We start from the raw sequence: 26,544 nt of genomic DNA, 5'->3' as shown, positions 1-26,544 counted from the left end.
AACAGATCCCAGCTTCCTTGTTGCTTAGCAACAGGTGCAGGAACCCCGGCCACAAGACCCAGGCGTCCCTGTTGCTTAGCAACAGGTGCAGGAACCCCGGCCACAAGATCCAGGCGTCCCTGTTGCTTAGCAACAGGTGCAGGAACCCCGGCCACAAGAGCCAGGCGTCCCTGTTGCTTAGCGACAGGTGCAGGAACCCCGGCCACAAGAGCCAGGCGTCCCTGTTGCTTAGCGACAGGTGCAGGAACCCCGGCCACAAGATCCAGGCGTCCCTGTTGCTTAGCAACAGGTGCAGGAACCACGGCCGCAAGATCCAGGCGTCCCTGTTGCTTAGCAACAGGTGCAGGAACCCCGGCTACACAGCCACAGAACCAGGAACGGCCACGAATATGAAGTAAAACTTAGCTGAACCTACTCCTGAATTTTGCCGGTAAATCGAGAGTTTCCTGTACATTGAGAAAGGGGGGGCTGGCGAGAAGAGGCCTGGGGTTATAGGTCGCGGGATTGACCCGGGTACCGAGCTTTGACTCGTGCGGCAGTCACCCAGGACTGTTAGCATTCAAGAGCAGCCCATGGGCGAGGGCTTGGGGTCCATAATGGTGTAACCTTCCTGGGGGAGGCGGGGGGGGGAGAAATCGGAAATATGAGACCTATCCTTTTTAGAAGGATAGCCTTTGGAGGGGGCGCACCTGAGCTGGTGAATACAAGGGGTTGCTTGGGGTCGAAATGTCCATTTCTACCAGTAGTTGGCGCAATCCAGCACAACTGATTGGCCAATTTTGAGTGTGAGGGGTGGTGGAGGGTAGTGGGGAGGGGGGAAATAGGAACAGGAGTAGGCCATTTAGCCCCTCAAGCCTGTTCTGCATTGGGGGGGGGGGGGGTCACTGATACCCTGCCGCGTATCGATCCTGTGAGTGCCTGATCTTGGCACTTTCTGAAGGCGCATGTGATTGGGGTGGGGGCGGTGTTGGGTGGTGAGTGCTGTTCTCCTCTCCGCCGGTCTGCTCGCGACGTGTTGCCGGGTGGTGGGGGACGGGGCGGGCGGGGGGGGGGTGGTGGTGGTGGGGCTGGTGCTTTTCCCGCGGTTCAGTTTCCCCCCACCTCCTCCGGCGAGTCTCACGCTCCCCGTTTCCTTCGGGGGTCTTGTTTCTTTTCCAGAACGCGGTCCCGAAAGCTTTCAAGAGGAAGATCTCGGTGGTTTGTGAGTACCTCGTGCTTATCTTTCCGTTTGCGTTGGCGCCCCCCCCCCCCCCCCAGCTCTCTGCGTACAATTGGCTGGCCGCACCTGGTCCCAAAGCAGTGTCAGCCATGCCTCAGTGGGTAGCACTCTTTCGCCTCTGAGTCAGAAGGTTGTGGGTTCAAGTCTCACTCCAGAGACTTGAGCACAAAAATCTAGGCCGACACTCGACTGCAGTGCTGAGTGGGCGCTGCACTGCCGGAGGTTAAACCTCTCGGGTGGGACGTACAAGATCCCACGGCCACTCTTTCGAAGAAGAGCAGGGGGAGAGTCCTCCCCGGTGTCCTGGGGCCGACATTTATCCCTCAACCAACATCACGAAAAACAGATGATCTGGTCATTATCACATTGCTGTTTGTGGGAGCTTGCTGTGCGCAAATTGGCTGCTGCGTTTCCTACATTACAACAGTGACTACTCTTCAAAAAGGAGGGATCATTCACAATATATATTAATGATCTGGACGAGGGAACTAGATGTAATATCTCCAAGTTTGCAGACGACACAAAGCTGGGTGGGCGTGTGTGCTGTGAGGAGGATGCCGATAAACTCCAGTATGATTTGGACAGGTTGGGTGATTGGGCAGATGCAGTATAATGTGGATAAATGCGAGGTTATCCACTTTGGTGTCAAAAACAAGAAGGCAGATTATTATCTGAACAACAATAGATTGGGAGAAGGGGAAGTGCAACGAGACCTGGGTGTCCTTGTGCACCAGTCGCTGAAGGTAAGCATGCAGGTGCAGCAGGCGGTTAAGAAGGCAAATGGTGTGTTGGCCTTCGTAGCAAGAGGGTTCGAGTACAGGAACAAGGATGTCTTACTGCAGTTGTACAGGGCCTTGGTGAGACCACACCTTGAGTATTGTGTGCCGTTTTGGTCACCTTACCTGAGGAAGGACGTTCTTGCCATGGAAGGAGTGCAGCGAAGATTCACCAGACTGATACCTGGGATGGCAGGAATGACGTATGAGGAGAGATTGGGTCGATTGGGCTTATACTCGCTGGAGTTTAGAAGATTGAGAGGGGATCTCATCGAAACCTATAAAATTCTGTCAGGCCTGGACAGACTAGATGCAGGAAGGATGTTTCTGATGGCCGGGGAGTCCAGAACCAGGGGTCATAGTCTAAGGATAAGGGGTAAGCCATTTAGGACTGAAATGAGGAGGAATTTCTTCACCCAGAGAGTGGTGAACCTGTGGAATTCTCTACCACAGAAGGCGGTGGAGGCCAATTCATTAAATATATTCAAGAAGGAGTTGGATATATTTCTTAAGGCTAAAGGGATCAAGGGATATGGGGAGAAAGCAGGGACAGGGTACTGAATTTGGATGGTCAGCCATGATCTCATTGAATGGTGGAGCAGGCTCGAGGGGCCGAATGGCCTACTCCTGCTATCTTCCATGTTTCAATGTTAGTACTTCATTGGCTGTAAATCGCATTGGGGCGTCCTGAGGTGGTGAAAGGCGCTATATAAATGCAAGTCCACACAGCCCTAAGATTTGGTACAGGGGCTCCCTCTGCGCAAACACATGCGCACACATACAGAGAGGCGAAAGCAGCACCAGCATCCCCCCGATTGACTGCAGTGGGGACCTGGGATCCATGTGCACTGTACCGAGTCAGAGAGGTGGGGGCGTGGGCTACAGGTAACCCTCAGTGCCCAGCTGAGCGAGAGAAGGGAGGGGGAAGAATAGGCAAGGTACAAAGACTGGCGGGGAAAGTGGGGTTCAGGCAGTCTGTGATGCCTTCACACACACCCGAATATTCACCGGGGGATACTGCACGCGGTTTACAAATCGTCTTGGGACGATAGAGCAAAGGGTTAAGTCACTATTCTTTCACCCTTTGGGGCATTGTAGAGGGAGCTTTACTCTGTATCTAACCCGTGCTGTACCTGCCCTGGGAGTGTTGATGGGACAGTGTAGAGGGAGCTTTACTCTGTATCTAACCCGTGCTGTACCTGCCCTGGGAGTGTTTGATGGGACAGTGTAGAGGGAGCTTTACTCTGTATCTAACCCCGTGCTGTACCTGCCCCGGGAGTGTTTGATGGGACAGTGTAGAGGGAGCTTTACTCTGTATCTAACCCGTGCTGTACCTGCCCTGGGAGTGTTTGATGGGACAGTGTAGAGGGTGCTTTACTCTGTATCTAACCCGTGCTGTACCTGCCCCGGGAGTGTTTGATGGGACAGTGTAGAGGGAGCTTTACTCTGTATCTAACCCGTGCTGTACCTGCCCTGGGAGTGTTTGATGGGACAGTGTAGAGGGAGCTTTACTCTGTATCTAACCCGTGCTGTACCTGCCCTGGGAGTGTTTGATGGGACAGTGTAGAGGGAGCTTTACTCTGTATCTAACCCCGTGCTGGACCTGCCCCTGGGAGTGTTTGATGGCACAGTGTAGAGGGAGCTTTACTCTGTATGTAACCCATGCTGTACCTGCCCTGGGAGTGTTTGATGGGACAGTGTAGAGGGAGCTTTACTCTGTATCTAACCCGTGCTGTACCTGCCCCTGGGAGTGTTTGATGGCACAGTGTAGAGGGAGCTTTACTCTGTATGTAACCCATGCTGTACCTGCCCTGGGAGTGTTTGATGGGACAGTGTAGGGGGAGCTTTACTCTGTATCTAACCCGTGCTGCACCTGCCCTGGGAGTGTTTGATGGGACAGTGTAGAGGGTGCTTTACTCTGTATCTAACCCGTGCTGTACCTGCCCCGGGAGTGTTTGATGGGACAGTATAGGGGGAGCTTTACTCTGTATCTAACCCGTGCTGTACCTGCCCTGGGAGTGTTTGATGGGACAGTGTAGAGGGAGCTTTACTCTGTATCTAACCCGTGCTGTACCTGCCCTGGGACGACACAAAGCTGGGTGGGAGGGTAAGCTGTGAGGAGGATGTCGTGAAACTCCAGTACGATTTGGACAGGTTGGGTGATTGGGCAGAAACATGGCAAATGCACTATAATGTGGATAAATGTGAGGTTATCCACTTTGGTGGCAAAAACAGGAAGGCAGATTATTATTTGAATGGCAATAGATTGGGAGAAGTGGAAGTGCAAAGAGACCTGGGTGTCCTTGTGCACCAGTCGCTGAAGGTAAGCATGCAGGTGCAGCAGGCGGTTAAGAAGGCAAATGGTGTGTTGGCCTTCGTAGCGAGAGGGTTCGAGTACAGGAACAAGGATGTCTTACTGCAGTTGTACAGGGCCTTGGTGAGACCACACCTTGGGTATTGTGTGCAGTTTTGGTCGCCTTACCTGAGGAAGGACGTTCTTGCCATGGAAGGAGTGCAGCGAAGATTCACCAGGCTGATACCTGGGATGGCAGGAATGACGTATGAGGAGAGATTGGGTCGATTGGGCTTATACTCGCTGGAGTTTAGAAGATTGAGAGGGGATCTCATCGAAACCTATAAAATTCTGTCAGGCCTGGACAGACTAGATGCAGGAAGGATGTTTCTGATGGCCGGGGAGTCCAGAACCAGGGGTCATAGTCTAAGGATAAGGGGTAAGCCATTTAGGACTGAAATGAGGAGGAATTTCTTCACCCAGAGAGTGGTGAACCTGTGGAATTCTCTACCACAGAAGGCGGTGGAGGCCAATTCATTAAATATATTCAAGAAGGAGTTGGATATATTTCTTAAGGCTAAAGGGATCAAGGGATATGGGGAGAAAGCAGGGACAGGGTACTGAATTTGGATGGTCAGCCATGATCTCATTGAATGGTGGAGCAGGCTCGAGGGGCCGAATGGCCTACTCCTGCTATCTTCCATGTTTCAATGTTAGTACTTCATTGGCTGTAAATCGCATTGGGGCGTCCTGAGGTGGTGAAAGGCGCTATATAAATGCAAGTCCACACAGCCCTAAGATTTGGTACAGGGGCTCCCTCTGCGCAAACACATGCGCGCACATACAGAGAGGCGAAAGCAGCACCAGCATCCCCCCGATTGACTGCAGTGGGGACCTGGGATCCATGTGCACTGTACCGAGTCAGAGAGGTGGGGGCGTGGGCTACAGGTAACCCTCAGTGCCCAGCTGAGCGAGAGAAGGGAGGGGGAAGAATAGGCAAGGTACAAAGACTGGCGGGGAAAGTGGGGTTCAGGCAGTCTGTGATGCCTTCACACACACCCGAATATTCACCGGGGGATACTGCACGCGGTTTACAAATCGTCTTGGGACGATAGAGCAAAGGGTTGAGTCACTATTCTTTCACCCTTTGGGGCATTGTAGAGGGAGCTTTACTCTGTATCTAACCCGTGCTGTACCTGCCCTGGGAGTGTTGATGGGACAGTGTAGAGGGAGCTTTACTCTGTATCTAACCCCGTGCTGTACCTGCCCCGGGAGTGTTTGATGGGACAGTGTAGAGGGAGCTTTACTCTGTATCTAACCCGTGCTGTACCTGCCCTGGGAGTGTTTGATGGGACAGTGTAGAGGGTGCTTTACTCTGTATCTAACCCGTGCTGTACCTGCCCCGGGAGTGTTTGATGGGACAGTGTAGAGGGAGCTTTACTCTGTATCTAACCCGTGCTGTACCTGCCCTGGGAGTGTTTGATGGGACAGTGTAGAGGGAGCTTTACTCTGTATCTAACCCGTGCTGTACCTGCCCTGGGAGTGTTTGATGGGACAGTGTAGAGGGAGCTTTACTCTGTATCTAACCCCGTGCTGGACCTGCCCCTGGGAGTGTTTGATGGCACAGTGTAGAGGGAGCTTTACTCTGTATGTAACCCATGCTGTACCTGCCCTGGGAGTGTTTGATGGGACAGTGTAGAGGGAGCTTTACTCTGTATCTAACCCGTGCTGTACCTGCCCCTGGGAGTGTTTGATGGCACAGTGTAGAGGGAGCTTTACTCTGTATGTAACCCATGCTGTACCTGCCCTGGGAGTGTTTGATGGGACAGTGTAGGGGGAGCTTTACTCTGTATCTAACCCGTGCTGCACCTGCCCTGGGAGTGTTTGATGGGACAGTGTAGAGGGTGCTTTACTCTGTATCTAACCCGTGCTGTACCTGCCCCGGGAGTGTTTGATGGGACAGTATAGGGGGAGCTTTACTCTGTATCTAACCCGTGCTGTACCTGCCCTGGGAGTGTTTGATGGGACAGTGTAGAGGGAGCTTTACTCTGTATCTAACCCGTGCTGTACCTGCCCTGGGACGACACAAAGCTGGGTGGGAGGGTAAGCTGTGAGGAGGATGTCGTGAAACTCCAGTACGATTTGGACAGGTTGGGTGATTGGGCAGAAACATGGCAAATGCACTATAATGTGGATAAATGTGAGGTTATCCACTTTGGTGGCAAAAACAGGAAGGCAGATTATTATTTGAATGGCAATAGATTGGGAGAAGTGGAAGTGCAAAGAGACCTGGGTGTCCTTGTGCACCAGTCGCTGAAGGTAAGCATGCAGGTGCAGCAGGCGGTTAAGAAGGCAAATGGTGTGTTGGCCTTCGTAGCGAGAGGGTTCGAGTACAGGAACAAGGATGTCTTACTGCAGTTGTACAGGGCCTTGGTGAGACCACACCTTGGGTATTGTGTGCAGTTTTGGTCGCCTTACCTGAGGAAGGACGTTCTTGCCATGGAAGGAGTGCAGCGAAGATTCACCAGGCTGATACCTGGGATGGCAGGAATGACGTATGAGGAGAGATTGTGTCAATTGGGCTTATACTCACTGGAGTTTAGAAGATTGAGAGGGGATCTCATCGAAACCTATAAAATTCTGTCAGGCCTGGACAGACTAGATGCAGGAAGGATGTTTCTGATGGCCGGGGAGTCCAGAACCAGAGGTCATAGTCTAAGGATAAGGGGTAAGCCATTTAGGACTGAAATGAGGAGGGATTTCTTCACCCAGAGAGTGGTGAACCTGTGGAATTCTCTGCCACAGAGGGCGGTGGAGGCCAGTTCATTAAATATATTCAAGAAAGAGTTGGATATATTTCTTAAGGCTAAAGGGATCAAGGGATATGGGGAGAAGGCAGGGACAGGGTACTGAATTTGGATGATCAGCCATGATCTCATTGAATGGCGGAGCAGGCTCGAGGGGCCGAATGTCCTACTCCTGCTCCTATCTTCTATGTTTCTATGTGTTTGATGGGACAGTGTAGAGGGAGCTTTACTCTGTATCTAACCCGTGCTGTACCTGCCCTGGGAGTGTTTGATGGGACAGTGCAGAGGTAGCTTTACTCTGTATCGAACCCGTGCTGTACCTGCCCTGGGAGTGTTTGATGGGACAGTGTAGAGGGAGCTTTACTCTGTATCTAACCCGTGCTGTACCTGCCCTGGGAGTGTTTGATGGGACGGTGTAGAGGGAGCTTTACTCTGTATCTAACCCGTGCTGTACCTGCCCTGGCAGTGTTTGATGGGACAGTGTAGAGGGAGCTTTACTCTGTATCTAACCCGTGCTGTACCTGCTCTGGGAGTGTTTGATGGGACGGTGTAGAGGGAGCTTTACTCTGTATCTAACCCGTGCTGTACCTGTCCTGGGAGTGTTTGATGGGACAGTGTAGAGGGAGCTTTACTCTGTATCTAACCCGTGCTGTACCTGCCCAGGGAGTGTTTGATGGGACAGTGTAGAGGGAGCTTTACTCTGTATCTAACCCGTGCTGTACCTGCCCTGGGAGTGTTTGATGGGACAGTGTAGAGGGAGCTTTACCCTGTATCTAACATGTGCTGTACCTGCCCTGGGAGTGTTTGATGGGACAGTGTAGAGGGAGCTTTACTCTGTATCTAACCCGTGCTGTACCTGCCCTGGGAGTGTTTGATGGGACAGTGTAGAGGGAGCTTTACTCTGTATCTAACCCGTGCTGTACCTGCCCTGGGAGTGTTTGATGGGACAGTGTAGAGGGAGCTTTACTCTGTATCTAACCCCGTGCTGTACCAGTCCTGGGCGTGTATAATGGGACAGTGTAGAGGGAGCTTTACTCTGTATCTAACCCGTGCTGTACCTGCCCTGGGAGTGTTTGATGGGACAGTGTAGAGGGAGCTTTACTCTGTATCTAACCCCGTGCTGTACCAGTCCTGGGCTGGTTAGATGTGACTTTCCGAGATGGGGATGCAGGCTGTGCTCGGATCCGAGGGTGACCCATCCGTACCGATTGACATGCTGACCCTTGCTTTCCTGTTAGCTGCCAGTAAAGTCCCCCCTCCAGGCAGTGGGGAATGTGACGTCAGCCACCCAGCTCGCAAACGGCGCTGGGGCTCCAGTACAGTCGCCACGCAGAAAAAGCCCTCCATCAGCATCACCACAGACTCGCTCAAGGTAAGGGATGCACCGTCATTCTCTTCCTTCCTGCTCTTTCCCGCTCCCTCCTCCCCCTTCTCCTTCCCTCGGGTCAGATAGGGTTTCTCGGGGGCGGGGGGGGGGTCAGTCTGGGTGGGGGTTCCTCTGGAGTAGGCGCCGTTAGTTTGGGGGAGGGTCTGTCTGAGTGGTTCCTCGGGGGGAGGGGGGGGTCAGTCTTGGGGGGTTTCTTTGGGGTGGGGGGCTTCCTCGGGAGTGGGCGGCGTCAGTCTGGGGGGGTTCCTCGGGGGAGGGGGTGGGTAGTCTGAGGGACCACGGTGGGGGGTGGGAGGGGCGGTGGGGGTGCTCATTCTTGTGGGTTCTGTGGGAATGGGTCTCCAGCCGCGCTCTGACCACCACCCCACCCTGCCCTTTCCTTCCTTCGCAGAGCCTGATACCAGACATCAAGCCCCCGGTGGGCCAGGGGCAGGCCCAAGGCCAGGAGGCCGTGGTGGATCTGCACCCGGACGATGCACGAATCTCCGAGGACGAGAGCGAGAGGAATGAGGAGGATCCACATGACAAGGGGCTGAAGATCCGGCGCACAGTTACCCAGGTAACCCCCATCCCATTCCCCGGTAACCCCCATCCCAACACATCCCATCCCAACACATCGCATTCCCCAGTACCCCCCATCCCATTCCCCGGTAACCCCCCATCCCATTCCCAGGTAACCCCCATCCCATTCCCCGGTAACCCCCATCCCATTCCCCGGTAACCCCCATCCCATTCCCCGGTAAACCCCATCCCATTCCCCGGTAACCCCCCATCCCATTCCCCGGTAAACCCCATCCCATTCCCCGGTAACCCCCATCCCATTCCCCGGTAACCCCCATCCCATTCCAACACATCCCATTCCCTGGTAACCCCCATCCCATCCCAATACATCCCATTCCCCAGTCACCCCCATCCCATTCCCCGGTAACCCCCCATCCCATTCCCAAGTAACCCCCCCATCCCATTCCCCGGTAACCCCCCATCCCATTCCCCGGTAACCCCCATCCCATTCCCCGGTAACCCCCATCCCATTCCCCGGTAACCCCCATCCCATTCCCCGGTAACCCCCATCCCATTCCCCGGTAACCCCCATCCCATTCCCCGGTAACCCCCATCCCATTCCCCGGTAACCCCCATCCCATTCCCCGGTAAACCCCATCCCATTCCCCGGTAACCCCCATCCCAACACATCCCATTCCCCGGTAACCCCCATCCCATCCCATCCCAACACATCCCATTCCCCAGTAACCCCCATCCCATTCCCCAGTAACCCCCATCCCATTCCCCGGTAACCCCCATCCCATCCCATCCCAACACATCGCATTTCCCCAGTAACCCCCATCCCATTCCCCGGTAACCCCCATCCCAACACATCCCATCCCATTCCCCGGTAACACCAATCCCATTCCCTGGTAACTCCCATCCCATTCCCTGGTAACACCAATCCCATTCCCTGGTAACTCCCATCCCATTCCCTGGTAACCCCCATCCCATTCCCCGGTAACCCCAATCCGATCTCCCATCCCAACACATCCCATCCCAACACATCCCATCCCCCAGTAACCCCCACCCCATCCCCCCGGTAACCCCAATCCGATCTCCCATCCCAACACATCCCATCCCCCAGCTAAACCTCCCCCCCCCTGCGCCCCAAATGCGCCGTAACCCTGGTAACCCCCAACCCATCCCCAGGTACCCCCCGCCCCAAACGCGCCGTCACCCCGGTAACCCCCGTTCCATCCCATCACCCCCACACCGTCACCAAGGTAACTCCCATCTCAGCCTCTGCCCCGTACCGTCACCCCGGTAACCCCCATTCCATCCCATAACCCCCATTCCATCCCATCGCCCAGGTGACCGTCGCCCCTCCCCGCCAGACATTCCCATGGCCCCTCCCCTCCCCGCCATTCCCCAGCCGGTGGGGAATGCTCTGGTAGAGGCGTTAGAGCTGGTTCATTCCAACTGCTCCCCGTCCCCTTGCAGGGAGTGAGCACCCTGTGCCTCCACTGGGGGGGATCGGCGGGGAGGTGGAGAGGGGGCAGGGGAGTTTTTGGAACCTCGAATCGAGGGAGGGGGTCAAACACAGAACTCAGCGGGAGTTCATTGTATTCAGTGTTACTTTGCTCAACTTGTGTGCGACTGTCTCCCCTCCCCTCTCTCTCCCCCCCTCCCTCTCTCTCCCCCCTCCCTCGCTCTCCCCCCTCCCTCGCTCTCCCCCCTCCCTCGCTCTCCCCCCTCCCTCGCTCTCCCCCCTCCCTCTCTCTCCCCCCCTCCCTCTCTCTCCCCCCCTCCCTCTCTCTCCCCCCCTCCCTCTCTCTCCCCCCCTCCCTCTCTCTCCCCCCCTCCCTCTCTCTCCCCCCCTCCCTCTCTCTCCCCCCCTCCCTCTCTCTCCCCCCCTCCCTCTCTCTCCCCCCCTCCCTCTCTCTCCCCCCCTCCCTCTCTCTCCCCCCCTCCCTCTCTCTCCCCCCCCTCCCTCTCTCTCCCCCCCTCCCTCTCTCTCCCCCCCTCCCTCTCTCTCCCCCCCCCCTCTCTCTCCCCCCTCCCTCTCTCTCCCCCCTCCCTCTCTCCCCCCCTCCCTCTCTCTCCCCCCCTCCCTCTCTCTCCCCCCTCCCTCTCTCTCCCCCCTCCCTCTCTCTCCCCCCTCCCTCTCTCTCCCCCCTCCCTCTCTCTCCCCCCTCCCTCTCTCTCCCCCCCTCCCTCTCTCTCCCCCCCCTCCCTCTCTCTCCCCATCCCTCTCTCTCCCCCCCTTCCCTCTCTCTCCCCCCCTTCCCTCTCTCTCCCCCCCTTCCCTCTCTCTCCCCCCCTTCCCTCTCTCTCCCCCCCTTCCCTCTCTCTCCCCCCCTTCCCTCTCTCTCCCCCCCTTCCCTCTCTCTCCCCCCCTTCCCTCTCTCTCCCCCCCTTCCCTCTCTCTCCCCCCCCTTCCCTCTCTCTCCTCCCCTTCCCTCTCTCTCCCCCCTTCCCTCTCTCTCCCCCCCTTCCCTCTCTCTCCCCCCCTTCCCTCTCTCTCCCCCCCTTCCCTCTCTCTCCCCCCCTTCCCTCTCTCTCCCCCCCTTCCCTCTCTCTCCCCCCCTTCCCTCTCTCTCCCCCCCTTCCCTCTCTCTCCCCCCCTTCCCTCTCTCTCCCCCCCTTCCCTCTCTCTCCCCCCCTTCCCTCTCTCTCCCCCCCTTCCCTCTCTCTCCCCCCCTTCCCTCTCTCTCCCCCCCTCCCTCTCTCTCCCCCCCTCCCTCTCTCTCCCCCCTCCCTCTCTCTCCCCCCTCCCTCTCTCTCCCCCCTCCCTCTCTCTCCCCCCTCCCTCTCTCTCCCCCCTCCCTCTCTCTCCCCCCCTCCCTCTCTCTCCCCCCCTCCCTCTCTCTCCCCCCCTCCCTCTCTCTCTCCCCCCTCCCTCTTTCTCCCCCCCCCCCTCTCTCTCCCCCCCTCCCTCTCTCTCCCCCCCGCCCTCTCTCTCCCCCCCGCCCTCTCTCTCCCCCCCGCCCCCTCTCTCCCCCCCCGCCCCCTCTCTCCCCCCCGCCCTCTCTCTCCCCCCCTCCCTCTCTCTCTCCCCTCCCTCTCTCTCTCCCCTCCCTCTCTCTCTCCCCCCTCCCTCTCTCTCTCTCCCCCCCCTCTCTCTCCCCCCCTCCCCTCTCTCTTCCCCCCCCTCCCTCTCTCTTCCCCCCCCCTCCCTCTCTCTCTTTCCCCCCCCCCCACACTCAATATACAATACAATACAAATCGCTTTATTGGCATGATAAGGTACATCTTATGTTGCCAAAGCATCAAAATACATTTATGGTTGAACACATAAACGCGGTTCCATTCATACAGTGTATAAACAGGTATATCCCTGAGTTTATAAATATATTTTCGCCTTGTTTATATATACTCTTGTCTTAGTTTACTGGTTGTCCCTCTGTTCATGGCAAGCTGTAACATAGTGTGCCGCCAGTGTTACACAGCTTCTCTCCTCCCCCAGTAGGAATGGGAGTTTTTGGTTGTCATTCAGATTTCTGAATTCAGGGCATATTTGTGAGAATTTTTGGTAGAAATTCTCCCTGATGCCCTGATATTTTCCACAAGCTGTGAGGAAGTGCATCTCTGTCTCCACCACTCCCTGACTGCAGTGAGAGCATATCCTGTCCTCTCTTGGCAGCCGGGTCTGCCTGTGTCTGCCTTTTTCGATCGCTAGGCTATGTTCGCTAAGTCTGTACCTTGTCAAGGTTCTTCTCAGTTTGTTATCCTTTACCATGGTCAGGTAATCAGCTATGTTGTATTGTCTGTTTAGGGCCAAGTAGCAATTGAGTTTGCTTTGGGTTTTTGTTGTTTCTGCCCAATATGACAGATATTTTTCCTTTTGCTTAGCAACGATTGTGTTGGGTCGAATTCTTTGTGTTACCCTGTCACTGTCCTGGGACTGGTTATTGTTAGTATTGTTATTAGTTACTTTATTGAGTCCCAGGACTAGTTGACTGAGGGTATTCTTCTTTATGGTCAGCTCTTGGCATTTCAGGGCGTCGTAGTGATAGCATTGGGGGTTGCTCATTTGTAGGTGATTCCAAAATTTGGTGGCTCTTTTTTGGATAGTGATTATTAATGGGTATTGGCCTAGTTCCGCCCTGCATGCGTTGTTTACTGTTTTCCTTTGAGTCCGGAGGATACTTTTACAGAATTCCGCATGTAGGATCTCAATTGGGTGTTTGTCCCATTTTGCAAAATCTTGTTGTGTTAGTGGTCCCCAGACCTCACTGCCATAGAGTGCAATTGGTTCAATTACTGATTTGAAAATTTTGAGCCAAATGCTAATTGGGATTTCTATTTGGATTGATTTTTGATCACTCTCTCCCTCTCCCCAGGTGGTCCCTCCCGAGGGTCAGGAGAATGGGAAGGAGGATGAACGGGAGGAGGAGGAGGAGATGATTAAGGAGCCTGAAGTGGCCCCTGTCGAGCCCGTGGTCGTGCCCACATGCGAGCCTGAGGTCAAAAAAGGTGAGCACGGCCCTTCACCAGCAGGGGGGTTTTCTAACACTAGAACGCTGTGGGCAAGGCTGGCATTTGCTGCCCTTGAGGAGCTGGTGGTGAGCCGCCGCCTTATACTGCTGCAGTCCGTGCCATCAACCCAGGCGACCAACCCGAGTTCAATGAGTATAGAAGAGCATGCCAGGAGCAGCACCAGGCGTACCTGGAAAATGAGGTGCCAACCTGGTGAAGCTCCAACACAGGACTACATGCATGTTATAGACAGGGCCAAGCGATCCCACAAGCAACGGATCAGATCAAAGCTCTGCAGTCCCGCCACATCCAGTCGTGAATGGTGGTGGACCATTAAACATCTAACGGGAGGAGGAGGCTCCATGAACATCCCCATCCTCAATGATGGTAGAGCCCAGCACGTGAGTGCAAAAGACAAGGCTGAAGCGTTTGCAACTATCTTCAGCCAGAAGTGCCGAGTGGATGATCCATATCGGCCTCCTCCCGAGGTCCCCACCTTCACAGAAGCCAGTCTTCAGCCAATTCGATTCACTCCACGTGATACCAAGAAAAGGCTGAGCGCACTGGATACAGCAAAGGCTACGGGCCCCGACAACATCCCGGCTATCGTGCTGAAGACTTGTGCTCCAGAACTAGCCGCGCCTCTAGCCAAGCTGTTCCAGTACAGCTACAACACTGGCATCTACATTACAAACGATCAAGAGTTGCAAAATTGCCTCGCCAGAGTGCAATTGAGACCTCGCTGATCTCCTCCAGTGTTTACTTAACAGTGATTGGGGTTGGTGACCTTGGGCTGTGGCGGGTGGGAAGACACGGTATCTCCTCAGCAGTAGAATTATACACCGTTTGACACGGTCTTTTAAGTGTCTGTCGGTATAAAACCGCACGTCATCCGATTCACAGAGCGCCGCACTGACCTGCCACTGCATAAAATGTTAATACTTTGTCCCCGTCTCTCTCTCTCTCTCTCTCTCACTGTCCTGTTCTCACTGTCTCTCTCTCTCTGACTCACTCTCTGTCTGACTGTTTCTCTCTCTCTCTCTCTCTCTCTCTCTGTCTGACTGTCTCTCTCTGTCTGACTGTCTCTCTCTGTCTGACTGTCTCTCTCTGTCTGACTGTCTCTCTCTCTCTCTCTGACTGTCTCTCTCTCTCTGACTGTCTCTCTCTCTCTGACTGTCTCTCTCTCTCTGACTGTCTCTCTCTCTCTCTGACTGTCTCTCTCTCTCTCTCTGCCTGACTGTCTCTCTGCCTGACTGTCTCTCTGCCTGACTGTCTCTCTGCCTGACTGTCTCTCTGCCTGACTGTCTCTCTGCCTGACTGTCTCTCTGCCTGACTGTCTCTCTGCCTGACTGTCTCTCTCTCTGACTGTCTCTCTCTCTCTCTGACTGTCTCTCTCTCTCTCTGACTGTCTCTCTCTCTCTCTGACTGTCTCTCTCTCTCTCTGACTGTCTCTCTCTCTCTCTGACTGTCTCTCTCTCTCTGACTGTCTCTCTCTCTCTGACTGTCTCTCTCTCTCTCTCTCTCTGACTGTCTCTCTCTCTCTCTCTGACTGTCTCTCTCTCTCTCTCTCTCTGACTGTCTCTCTCTCTCTCTGACTGTCTCTCTCTCTGACTGTCTGTCTCTCTCTCTGACTGTCTCTCTCTCTCTGACTGTCTCTCTCTCTCTGACTGTCTCTCTCTCTCTGACTGTCTCTCTCTCTCTGACTGTCTCTCTCTCTCTCTGACTGTCTCTCTCTGACTGTCTCTCTCTGACTGTCTCTCTCTCTCTGACTGCCTCTCTCTCTCTGACTGCCTCTCTCTCTCTGACTGCCTCTCTCTCTCTGACTGCCTCTCTCTCTCTGACTGCCTCTCTCTCTCTGACTGCCTCTCTCTCTCTCTGACTGCCTCTCTCTCTCTGACTGCCTCTGACTGTCTCTCTCTGACTGTCTCTCTCTCTCTGACTGCCTCTCTCTCTCTGACTGCCTCTCTCTCTCTGACTGCCTCTCTCTCTCTGACTGCCTCCCTCTCTCTGACTGCCTCTCTCTCTCTGACTGCCTCTCTCTCTCTCTGACTGCCTCTCTCTCTCTCTGACTGCCTCTCTCTCTCTGACTGCCTCTCTCTCTCTGACTGCCTCTCTCTCTCTGACTGCCTCTCTCTCTCTGACTGCCTCTCTCTCTCTGACTGCCTCTCTCTCTCTGACTGCCTCTCTCTCTCTGACTGCCTCTCTCTCTCTGACTGCCTCTCTCTCTCTCTGACTGCCTCTCTCTCTCTCTGACTGCCTCTCTCTCTCTCTGACTGCCTCTCTCTCTCTCTGACTGCCTCTCTCTCTCTCTCTCTCTCTGACTCTCTCTCTCTGACTCTCTCTCTCTCTCTGACTGTCTCTCTCTCTCTCTGACTGCCTCTCTCTCTCTCTGACTGCCTCTCTCTCTCTCTGACTGCCTCTCTCTCTCTCTCTCTCTCTGACTCTCTCTCTCTCTGACTCTCTCTCTCTCTCTGACTGCCTCTCTCTCTCTGACTGCCTCTCTCTCTCTGACTGCCTCTCTCTCTCTGACTGCCTCTCTCTCTCTGACTGCCTCTCTCTCTCTGACTGCCTCTCTCTCTCTCTGACTGCCTCTCTCTCTCTGACTGCCTCTGACTGTCTCTCTCTGACTGTCTCTCTCTCTCTGACTGCCTCTCTCTCTCTGACTGCCTCTCTCTCTCTGACTGCCTCTCTCTCTCTGACTGCCTCCCTCTCTCTGACTGCCTCTCTCTCTCTGACTGCCTCTCTCTCTCTCTGACTGCCTCTCTCTCTCTCTGACTGCCTCTCTCTCTCTCTGACTGCCTCTCTCTCTCTCTGACTGCCTCTCTCTCTCTGACTGCCTCTCTCTCTCTCTCTCTCTCTCTGACTCTCTCTCTCTCTGACTCTCTCTCTCTCTGACTGTCTCTCTCTCTCTCTGACTGCCTCTCTCTCTCTCTGACTGCCTCTCTCTCTCTGACTGCCTCTCTCTCTCTCTGACTGCCTCTCTCTCTCTCTGACTGCCTCTCTCTCTCTCTGACTGCCTCTCTCTCTCTCTGACTGCCTCTCTCTCTCTCTGACTGCCTCTCTCTCTCTCTGACTGCCTCTCTCTCTCTCTGACTGCCTCTCTCTCTCTGACTGCCTCTCTCTCTCTCTCTCTCTCTGACTGCCTCTCTCTCTCTCTCTCTCTCTGACTCTCTCTCTCTCTGACTCTCTCTCTCTCTGACTGCCTCTCTCTCTCTCTGACTGCCTCTCTCTCTCTCTCTCTGACTCTCTCTGTCTGACTCTCTCTCTCTCTCTCTCCCCCCCCCCCCCCCCCTCCCCAGTGACACCGAGTGAGACGGTGGTCCGACGCTCTATCAGCCAGCAGAAGTCGGGGATGTCGGTGACGATCGATGACCCAGTGCGTTCGACCCAGAATCCCTCACCGCCCCGGGGGAAAACCAACAACATCGTGCACGTCTGCAACCTGGTGAGTTAGAACAGCTCAGGAGGAGGCCATTCGGCCCATCGTGCTTGTGGCGGCACTTTGAAAGTGCTATCCAGTTAGTCCCACTCCCTCGCTCTTTCCCCGTAGCCCTGCAAATTCTTTCCCTTCAGGTATTTATCCAACTCCCTTTTGAAAGCCACGATTGAGTCTGCCTCCACCACCCTTTCAGGTAGCGCATTCCAGATCCTAACCACTCGCTGAGTAAAGTTTTTCCTCCTGTCGCCTTTGGTTCTCCTGCCAATCACCTTGAATCTGTGCCCTCTAGTTCTCAACACTGCCAATGCAAATAGTTTCTCTCTATCTACTATGGCCAGACCCCTCATAATTTTGAACACCTCTATCAATTCTGCTCGAAGGAGAACAACCCCAGCTTCTCCAGTCTATCAACATAACTGAAGTCCCTCATTCCTGGAACCATTCTCGTCAATCTTTTCTGCACCCTCTCTAAGGCCTTCACATCCTTCCCAAAGTGCGGTGCCCAGAATTGGACAAAATACTCCAGTTGGGGCCGAACCAGTGTTTTATAACGGTTTATCATTATTTCCACGCTTTTGTGCTCTATACCTCTATGCTCTGCCACCTTCAACGATTTGTGCACATATACCCCCCAGGTCTCTCTGTTCATGCACCCTCTTTAGGATTGTACCCTTTAGCTTACAGAAACCCCACAGTGCAGATAGAGGCCATTTCGGCCCATCGAGCCTGCACCGACACATATCCCACCTGATCCCCTAACACTAAGGGTCAATTTATCATAGCCAATCACCCTAACCCGCACATCTTTGGACTGTGGGAGGAAACCGGAGCACCCGGAGGAAACCCACGCAAACACGGGGAGAATGTGCAAACTCCACACAGACAGTCGCCCGAGGCCGGATTCGAACCCGGGTCCCTGGCGCTGTGAGGCAACAGTGCTAACCACTATGCCACCGTGCTGCCCCTCTTGCCTCTCTTCATTCTTTCTACCAAAATGTATCACTTTGCACTTCTCTGTGTTAAATTTCATCTGCCACGTGTCCGCCCATTCCACCAGCAGCCTGTCTCTGTCCTCTTGAAGTCTATCACTCTCCTCCTCACTGTTCACTATACTTCCAAGTTTTGTGTCATCTGCAAATTTTGAAATTGTGCCCTGTACACGCATGTCCAAGTCATTAATATATATCAAGAAAAGCAGTGGTCCTAGAACCGACCCCTGGGGAACACCACTGTATACCTTCCTCCAGTCCGAAAAACAACCGTTCACCGCTACTCTCTGTTTCCTGTCACTTAGCCAATTCCGTATCCATGCTGCCACTGTCCCTTTTATTCCATGGGCTTCAACTTTGCTGGCAAGCCTATTATGTGGCACTTTGTCGAACGCCTTTTGGAAATCCATGTACACTACGTCAACCGCATTGCCCTCATCAACCCTCTCTGTTACCTCATCAAAAAACTCGGATCAAGTTGGCTAAACACGATTTGCCTTTAACAAATCCGTGCTGGCTTTCCTTAATTAATCCACACTTGTCCAAATGACTGTTAATTTTGTCCCTGATTATTGATTCTAAAAGCTTCCCCACTACCGAGGTTAAACTGACTGGCCTGTAGTTGCTGGGTTTATCCTTACACCCTTTTTTGAACAATGGTGTAACATTTGCAATTCTCCAGTCCTCTGGCACCACCCCCGTTTCTAAGGAGGATTGGAAGATTACGGCCAGTACCTCCGCAATTTCTTCCTTCACTTCCCTCAGCATCCAAGGATGCATCCCGTCTGGTCCTGTTGATTTATCTACTTTAAGTACAGCCTCTATCATTTTTTAATCCATTCCAGTATCTCCTCTACCTCCTCCTTCACTATGTCTATGGCAGCATCCTCTTCCTTGGTGAAGACAGATGCAAAGTACTCATTTAGTACCTCAGCCATACCCTCTGTCTCCATGCGTAGGTCTCCTTTTTGGTCCCTAATCGGCCCCACCCCTCCTCTTACTACCTGTTTGCTATTTACAGGAAACTTTGTGCTATCCGGCACCCACGGGAGCGAGCTGCTGCCGTTGCCTCAAAACTGCCGTACTCTCCAGAGTTAGTGTTGAGAGATACGGAGATTCTTATCTCCGTATTTGACAACAAACACTGTTGCTTAGCAACAGCTTCTAAACACTCGGGTGTGGCCTGCAAGCTCTGTAGCTGAAGCTGTTGCTATAGCTACAGACCTTGCACAGCTTGACTGTTCAAACAAAGCAAAAAAAACAAACAAAAAGAATAAAAAACGGCTGCTGATTTTTGCCGGTGGCTCCAGGTTGCCAGATAGCTCACCTCCGGATAGCACAAAGTTTCCTGTATATGCCTATAGAAGACTTTTGGATTCCCTTTTATGTTAGCTGCCATTCTATTCTCATATCCTCTCTTTACCCCTCTTATTTTCTTTTTCACTTCTCCTCTGAACTTTCTATATTCAGCCTGATTCTCAGATGTGTTCTCAACGTGACATCTGTCATACGAGCTCTTTTTCTGCTTCATCTTACTCGCTATCTCTTTTGTCATCCAGAGAGCTCTGACTTTAGTTGCCCTGCCTTTCCCCCGAGTGGGAATGTACCTCGACTGTACCCAAACTATTTCCTCGTTAAAGACAGCCCATTGTTCCATTACAGTTTTGCCTGCCAATCTTTTATTCCAATTTACCCGGGCCACACCCATTCTCATCCTATTGAAATTGGCCCTCCTCTAGATTGCTCCCTGTCCTTTTCCATAGCTAATCTAAACCTTATGATATTATGATCACTCTTCCCTAAATGTTCACCTGCTGACACTTGCTCCACTCGACCTACCTCATTTCCTAGAACCAGATCCAGCAATACCTCCTTCCTCGTTGGGCCAGAAACATACTGATCAAGAAAGTTCTCCTGAACACACTTCAGCAAATCTTCCCCCTCTCTGCCCTTTACACTATTACTATCCCAGTCTATATTAGGATAGTTGAAGTCCCCCGTTATCATCACTACTTTATAAATGTAAGGAGTCACACAACACCAGGTTATAGTCCAACAGTTTTATTTGAAATCACAAGCTTTCGGAGCGCTGCTCCTTCGTCAGGTGAAGTGGAGAGATGCATATAGACACAGCATATATAGTCAGAGAATACTGTCAGATGATTACAGGTAATCTTTCTAACTGCCATTTATCACACCTCGGCAGAGAGATGATCACAGCGATCAAAGGTGTGAATGGTGTCCAAACAGGTCAGTCAGGAAAACATTACATCAAAGAACAATGAGGTGGGGTCACAAGGGGTCAGATGCTGGGGTCTGTATGAAAAACAAAAAACAGACAAAAAAAACATTTTTTTTGCTGGAAATCACAGCCTGACGAAGGAGCAGCGCTCCGAAAGCTTGTGATTTCAAATAAAGCTGTTGGGACTATAACCTGGTGTTGTGTGACTTCTTACATTTGTCCACCCCAGTCCAACTCCGGCATCTCCACACCATCACTACTTTATAGTTCTTGCATCTCTCTCTAATTTCTCTGCAAATTTGCTCCTCCATATCTTTCCCACCAGTTGTTGGCCTATAGAATACACCTAGTACAGGAAGCTTTTGTTTAAACGGAGGTTAAATCTCCGGAATGCTCTATCCGCCGGCCAAATTCAGGAGTCGGTTCAGATAACTTTTTTTTTTTTAACTTTTCGTTGCTTTTTTTCCTCCATTCCTGGCTCTGCAAGCGTCTAGCTGAAGCTGTTGCTCCGCTACAGAGACGCTTGCAAGCTGCGCCGACTGTTTTGAAGCTGTTGCTAAGCAACAGGGTTTGTTGCTTCACACGGAGCTCAGAAGCTCCGTATGTTTTAACATTAGCGCTGGTTTCTCCGGCAGTGTTGATCGACCGGCACCAGCTCGGTCCCGTCGGTGCCGGATACCAGAAAGTTTCCTGTAGTGTAATGGCACCTATTATTTCTTAACTCTAGCCACATAGATTCTGACGAAAGGTCTTCGACCTGAGACGTTAGCTCTGTTTCTCTCTCCACGGAGGCTGCCTGGCCTGCTGAGTTTTTCCAACGTTTTCTGTTATTTTAGATTCTGTCTTTGACCCCTCCAGGATATCCTCTCTCTCCAGCACTGTAACATTCTCCTTAACCAATACTGCCTCACCACCTCCTATCTTTCCTGAAGACTTTATAACCAGGAATATTTAATACCCACCACCAAACGTATCTTCCCCTCCCCTCCCCTTTCAGCATTCCGCAGGGACCGCTCCCTCCGAGACACCCTAGTCCACTCCTCTATCACCCCAAACAGCCCTTCCCCTTCGCCTGGCACCTTCCCGTGCAAGCGGAGGAGATGTAACACCTGCCCCTATACCTCCCCCCTTCCCACTGTCCAGGGCCCCAAACACCCCTTCCAGGTGAAACAGCGATTTACTTGTACTTCTCGCAATCTAGTATACTGTATTCGCTGCTCACGATGCGGCCTCCTCTACATTGGGGAGACCAAACGCAGATTGGGTGACCGCTTTGCGGAACACCTCCGTTCAGTCCGTAAGGGTGACCCCGAGCTTCCGGTCGCCTGCCATTTCAATTCACCGCTCCATTCCCACTCGGACCTCACCGTCCTTGGCCTCTTGTACTGTTCCACGGAAGCTCAACGTAAACTCGAGGAACAGCACCTCATCTTCCGATTAGGCACTTTACAGCCTTCCGGACTCAATATTGAGTTCAACAATTTCAGATCATAACCTCGGCCCCTATTTCATTTTCACTTATATTTTTCCACTCCTTTCCTCCCCCCCCCCCTTTCCTTTTGTTTCTCTCTCACACCTGGCAGCTATCTTTTACCCTGCCAGTACACTTTACACCTAATCACAGCCCATTACCATCTCGTCTAGCTTCTAATCTCTTTTACTTCTTTTGGTTCTTTTATTCTTTTGTCCGATCGCAGCCCTGCCTTCGATCTAGTTCCTTTTCTCTCCAGTTTTGAAGAAGGGTCAAACCCGAAACGTCAACTCAAATTTCTCTCCACGGATGTTGCCTGACTTGCTGAGTTTTTCCAGCATTTTCTGTTGTTATTTCGGATTTCCAACATCTGCAGTATTTTGCTATCATATTTAATACCCAATCTTGCCCTTTTTTGAGCCAGGTCTCTGTTATTGCCACAGCGTCATATTCCCATGTGGCTATTTGTGCCTGCAGCTCACTGACCTTGTTTACTACGCTTCGTGCGTTCACATTCATACACTGTAAACCCATCTTAGACCATCCTGTGTTCTCTCTTAGTTTGACCCCACCTAATACCGTACTATTTCTTACTTTAGTGCTATCCATCTCTCCCAATCCTTTGTGTACCTTGTTTCCGCTTTCTAATGTTACATCCTGGTGCCCACCCCCCTGACAACTTAGATTAAACCCTCCCCAACAGCACTAGCAAACTTCCCCGCGAGGACATTGGTCCCGGCTCTGTCGAGGTGCAACCTGTCCGGCCTGTACAGGTCCCACCTCCCCCAGAACCGGTCCCAATGCCCCAAGAATCTTAAGCCCTCCCTCCTGCACCATCTCTCCAGCCACGCATTCATCTGCTCTATCCTCCTATTTCTCCTTATTCACTCTTATCAAAACCCCTTGGTAATTTTGAACGCCTCAATTAAATCTCCCCTTAACCTTCTCTGCTCCAAGGAGAACAACCCCAGCTTCTCCAGTCTCTCCGCATAACTGAAGTCCGTTATCTCTGGAACCATCTGAGACATCTCCTCTGCACCCTCTCCAAGGCCTTGACATCCTTACACGAACAGGAGGGAGGTCTTTCAGCCCCTCAAGCCCGTTCCGCCATTCAGTGAGATCATGCTGATCTGTGAGCTAACTCCATATACCACCCACCTTTGCCCCGTATCCCTTAATACCATTGGTTGACAGAAATCTATCAATCTCAGATTTTAAAATCCTTCCTAATGTGCGGTGTCCTTGTGCACCAGTCGCTGAAGGTAAGCATGCAGGTGCAGCAGGCGGTTAAGAAGGCAAATGGTATGTTGGCCTTCGTAGCGAGAAGGTTCGAGTACAAGAACAAGGATGTCTTGCTGCAGTTGTACAGGGCCTTGGTGAGACCACACCTTGAGTATTGTGTGCAGTTTTGGTCGCCTTATCTGAGGAAGGATGTTCTTGCCATGGAGGGAGTGCAGCGAAGATTCACCAGACTGATACCTGGGATGGCAGGAATGACGTATGAGGAGAGATTGAGTCAATTGGGCTTATACTCGCTGGTGTTTAGAAGAATGAGAGGGGATCTCATTGAAACTTATAAAATTCTGACAGGACTGGACAGACTAGATGCAGGAAGGATGTTCCCGATGGCTGGGGAGTCCAGAACCAGGGGTCATAGTCTAAGGATAAGGGGTAAGCTATTTAGGACAGAGATGAGGAGGGATTTCTTCACCCAGAGAGTGGTGAACCTGTGGATTTCTCTACCACAGAAGGCAGTTGAGGCCAATTAATTAAATATATTCAAGAAGGGGTTAGATATATTTCTTTAAGGCTAAAGGGATCAAGGGATATGGGGAGAAAGCAGGGACAGGGTACTGAATTTGGATGATCAGCCATGATCTCATTGAATGGCGGCGCAGGCTCGAGAGGCCGAATGGCCTACTCCTGCTCCTATCTTCTATGTTTGATCCTGCTCCCCATGTTTGAGAGGACGGTTGGGGAGGGGGGGAGGACAAATTACGGCTCTCGTGATTCCCCACCAGAGTCGTATATCCTGCTGCCACTCGGCCATCGGCCCACGGATGAAGAATGACGCTCTCAGGCGAGGTACGAAAGGGCAGGTGCTACGCTTGGAGCCCCCAGCACGAAACGAGACGGGTCAGGCGAGGTGGACGCGATGGTAGAGGATGCCAACATGGATGTGACCCATACCCGATCCCCGACTCATGCTGGGCATGTGTTTTCTTCCCACAGGTGAGGCCGTTCACTCTGGGCCAGCTGAAGGAGTTACTCAATCGCACGGGGACCCTGGTGGAGGAGGGCTTCTGGATCGATAAGATCAAATCGCACTGCTATGCTACAGTACGTACGAACTGGGAAGGAGAGGGGCGTAGAGAGTGGCTGATGTGGGAGAGAGTGAGATTGATACGGGCCGGTGTGGGAGAGTGAGATTGATACGGACCGGTGTGGGAGAGAGTGAGATTGATACGGACCGGTGTGGGAGAGTGAGATTGATACGGACCGGTGTGGGAGAGTGAGATTGTTACGGGCTGGTGTGGGAGAGAGTGAGATTGATACGGGCCGGTGTGGGAGAGTGAGATTGATACGGGCTGGTGTGGGAGAGAGTGAGATTGATACGGGCCGGTGTGGGAGAGTGAGATTGATACGGACCGGTGTGGGAGAGTGAGATTGATACGGGCCGGTGTGGGAGAGAGTGAGATTGATACGGACCGGTGTGGGAGAGTGAGATTGATACGGGCTGGTGTGGGAGAGAGTGAGATTGATACGGACCGGTGTGGGAAAGTGAGATTGATACGGGCCGGTGTGGGAGAGTGAGATTGATACGGGCCGGTGTGGGAGAGTGAGATTGATACGGGCCGGTGTGGGAGAGAGTGAGATTGATACGGACCGGTGTGGGAGAGTGAGATTGATACGGGCTGGTGTGGGAGAGAGTGAGATTGATACGGGCCGGTGTGGGAGAGTGAGATTGATACGGGCTGGTGTGGGAGAGAGTGAGATTGATACGGGCCGGTGTGGGAGAGTGAGATTGATACGGACCGGTGTGGGAGAGAGTGAGATTGATACGGACCGGTGTGGGAGAGTGAGATTGATACGGACCGGTGTGGGAGAGTGAGATTGATACGGACCGGTGTGGGAGAGAGTGAGATTGATACGGACCGGTGTGGGAGAGTGAGATTGATACGGACCGGTGTGGGAGAGTGAGATTGATACGGGCCGGTGTGGGAGAGTGAGATTGATACGGGCCGGTGTGGGCGAGTGAGATTGATACGGGCTGGTGTGGGAGAGAGTGAGATTGATACGGGCCGGTGTGGGAGAGAGTGAGATTGATACGGGCCGGTGTGGGAGAGAGTGAGATTGATACGGACCGGTGTGGGAGAGTGAGATTGATACGGGCCGGTGTGGGAGAGTGAGATTGATACGGGCCGGTGTGGGCGAGTGAGATTGATACGGGCTGGTGTGGGAGAGAGTGAGATTGATACGGGCCGGTGTGGGAGAGAGTGAGATTGATACGGGCCGGTGTGGGAGAGAGTGAGATTGATACGGGCCGGTGTGGGAGAGTGAGATTGATACGGACCGGTGTGGGAGAGTGAGATTGATACGGACCGGTGTGGGAGAGTGAGATTGATACGGACCGGTGTGGGAGAGTGAGATTGATACGGGCCGGTGTGAGAGAGTGAGATTGATACGGACCGGTGTGGGAGAGAGTGAGATTGATACGGACCGGTGTGGGAGACTGTGATTGATACGGACCGGTGTGGGAGAGTGAGATTGATACGGACCGGTGTGGGAGAGAGTGAGATTGATACGGACCGGTGTGGGAGAGTGAGATTGATACGGACCGGTGTGGGAGAGTGAGATTGATACGGACCGGTGTGGGAGAGTGAGATTGATACGGACCGGTGTGGGAGAGTGAGATTGATACGGGCTGGTGTGGGAGAGAGTGAGATTGATACGGGCCGGTGTGGGAGAGTGAGATTGATACGGGCCGGTGTGGGAGAGTGAGATTGATACGGGCCGGTGTGGGAGAGAGTGAGATTGATACGGGCCGGTGTGGGAGAGTGAGATTGATACGGGCCGGTGTGGGAGAGTAAGACTGATACGGACCGGTGTGGGAGAGTGAGATTGATACGGACCGGTGTGGGAGAGAGTGAGATTGATACGGGCCGGTGTGGGAGAGTGAGATTGATACGGGCCGGTGTGGGAGAGTGAGATTGATACGGACCGGTGTGGGAGAGTGAGATTGATACGGGCCGGTGTGGGAGAGTGAGATTGATACGGGCCGGTGTGGGAGAGTGAGATTGATACGGACCGGTGTGGGAGAGTGAGATTGATACGGACCGGTGTGGGAGAGTGAGATTGATACGGGCCGGTGTGGGAGAGTGAGATTGATACGGGCCGGTGTGGGAGAGTGAGATTGATACGGACCGGTGTGGGAGAGTGAGATTGATACGGACCGGTGTGGGAGAGAGTGAGATTGATACGGACCGGTGTGGGAGAGAGTGAGATTGATACGGACCGGTGTGGGAGAGTGAGATTGATACGGACCGGTGTGGGAGAGTGAGATTGATACGGGCCGGTGTGGGAGAGTGAGATTGATACGGACCGGTGTGGGAGAGTGAGATTGATACGGGCCGGTGTGGGAGAGTGAGATTGATACGGACCGGTGTGGGAGAGTGAGATTGATACGGACCGGTGTGGGAGAGTGAGATTGATACGGACCGGTGTGGGAGAGTGAGATTGATACGGACCGGTGTGGGAGAGAGTGAGATTGATACGGGCCGGTGTGGGAGAGTGAGATTGATACGGGCCGGTGTGGGAGAGTGAGATTGATACGGACCGGTGTGGGAGAGTGAGATTGATACGGGCCGGTGTGGGAGAGTGAGATTGATACGGACCGGTGTGGGAGAGTGAGATTGATACGGACCGGTGTGGGAGAGTGAGATTGATACGGACCGGTGT

At 53.2% G+C, this 26,544-nt stretch overlaps 1 protein-coding gene across 2 annotated transcripts in view; it reads left to right on the top strand.

Annotated features, from left to right (window-relative positions):
* Window positions 1–26,544, top strand: part of acin1b (apoptotic chromatin condensation inducer 1b) — a 54,498-nt gene that overhangs the window by 16,578 nt on the left and 11,376 nt on the right. For both annotated transcript variants that reach the window (XM_085984308.1, XM_085984307.1), the window contains exons 3-8: window positions 1,159–1,201; window positions 8,334–8,467; window positions 8,874–9,041; window positions 13,309–13,441; window positions 16,744–16,889; window positions 23,818–23,925. In XM_085984308.1, the coding sequence (XP_085840434.1) occupies window positions 1,159–1,201; window positions 8,334–8,467; window positions 8,874–9,041; window positions 13,309–13,441; window positions 16,744–16,889; window positions 23,818–23,925 (732 nt within the window). The remainder of the gene's footprint in view (window positions 1–1,158; window positions 1,202–8,333; window positions 8,468–8,873; window positions 9,042–13,308; window positions 13,442–16,743; window positions 16,890–23,817; window positions 23,926–26,544) is intronic.

This window comes from Somniosus microcephalus, chromosome 4, assembly GCF_052327205.1.
Source record: "Somniosus microcephalus isolate GS21.2 chromosome 4, FLI_Smic_1.0, whole genome shotgun sequence".
Classification (NCBI taxonomy): Eukaryota; Metazoa; Chordata; class Chondrichthyes; order Squaliformes; family Somniosidae; genus Somniosus; species Somniosus microcephalus.
This window is presented reverse-complemented; position numbering and strand designations above follow the sequence as displayed.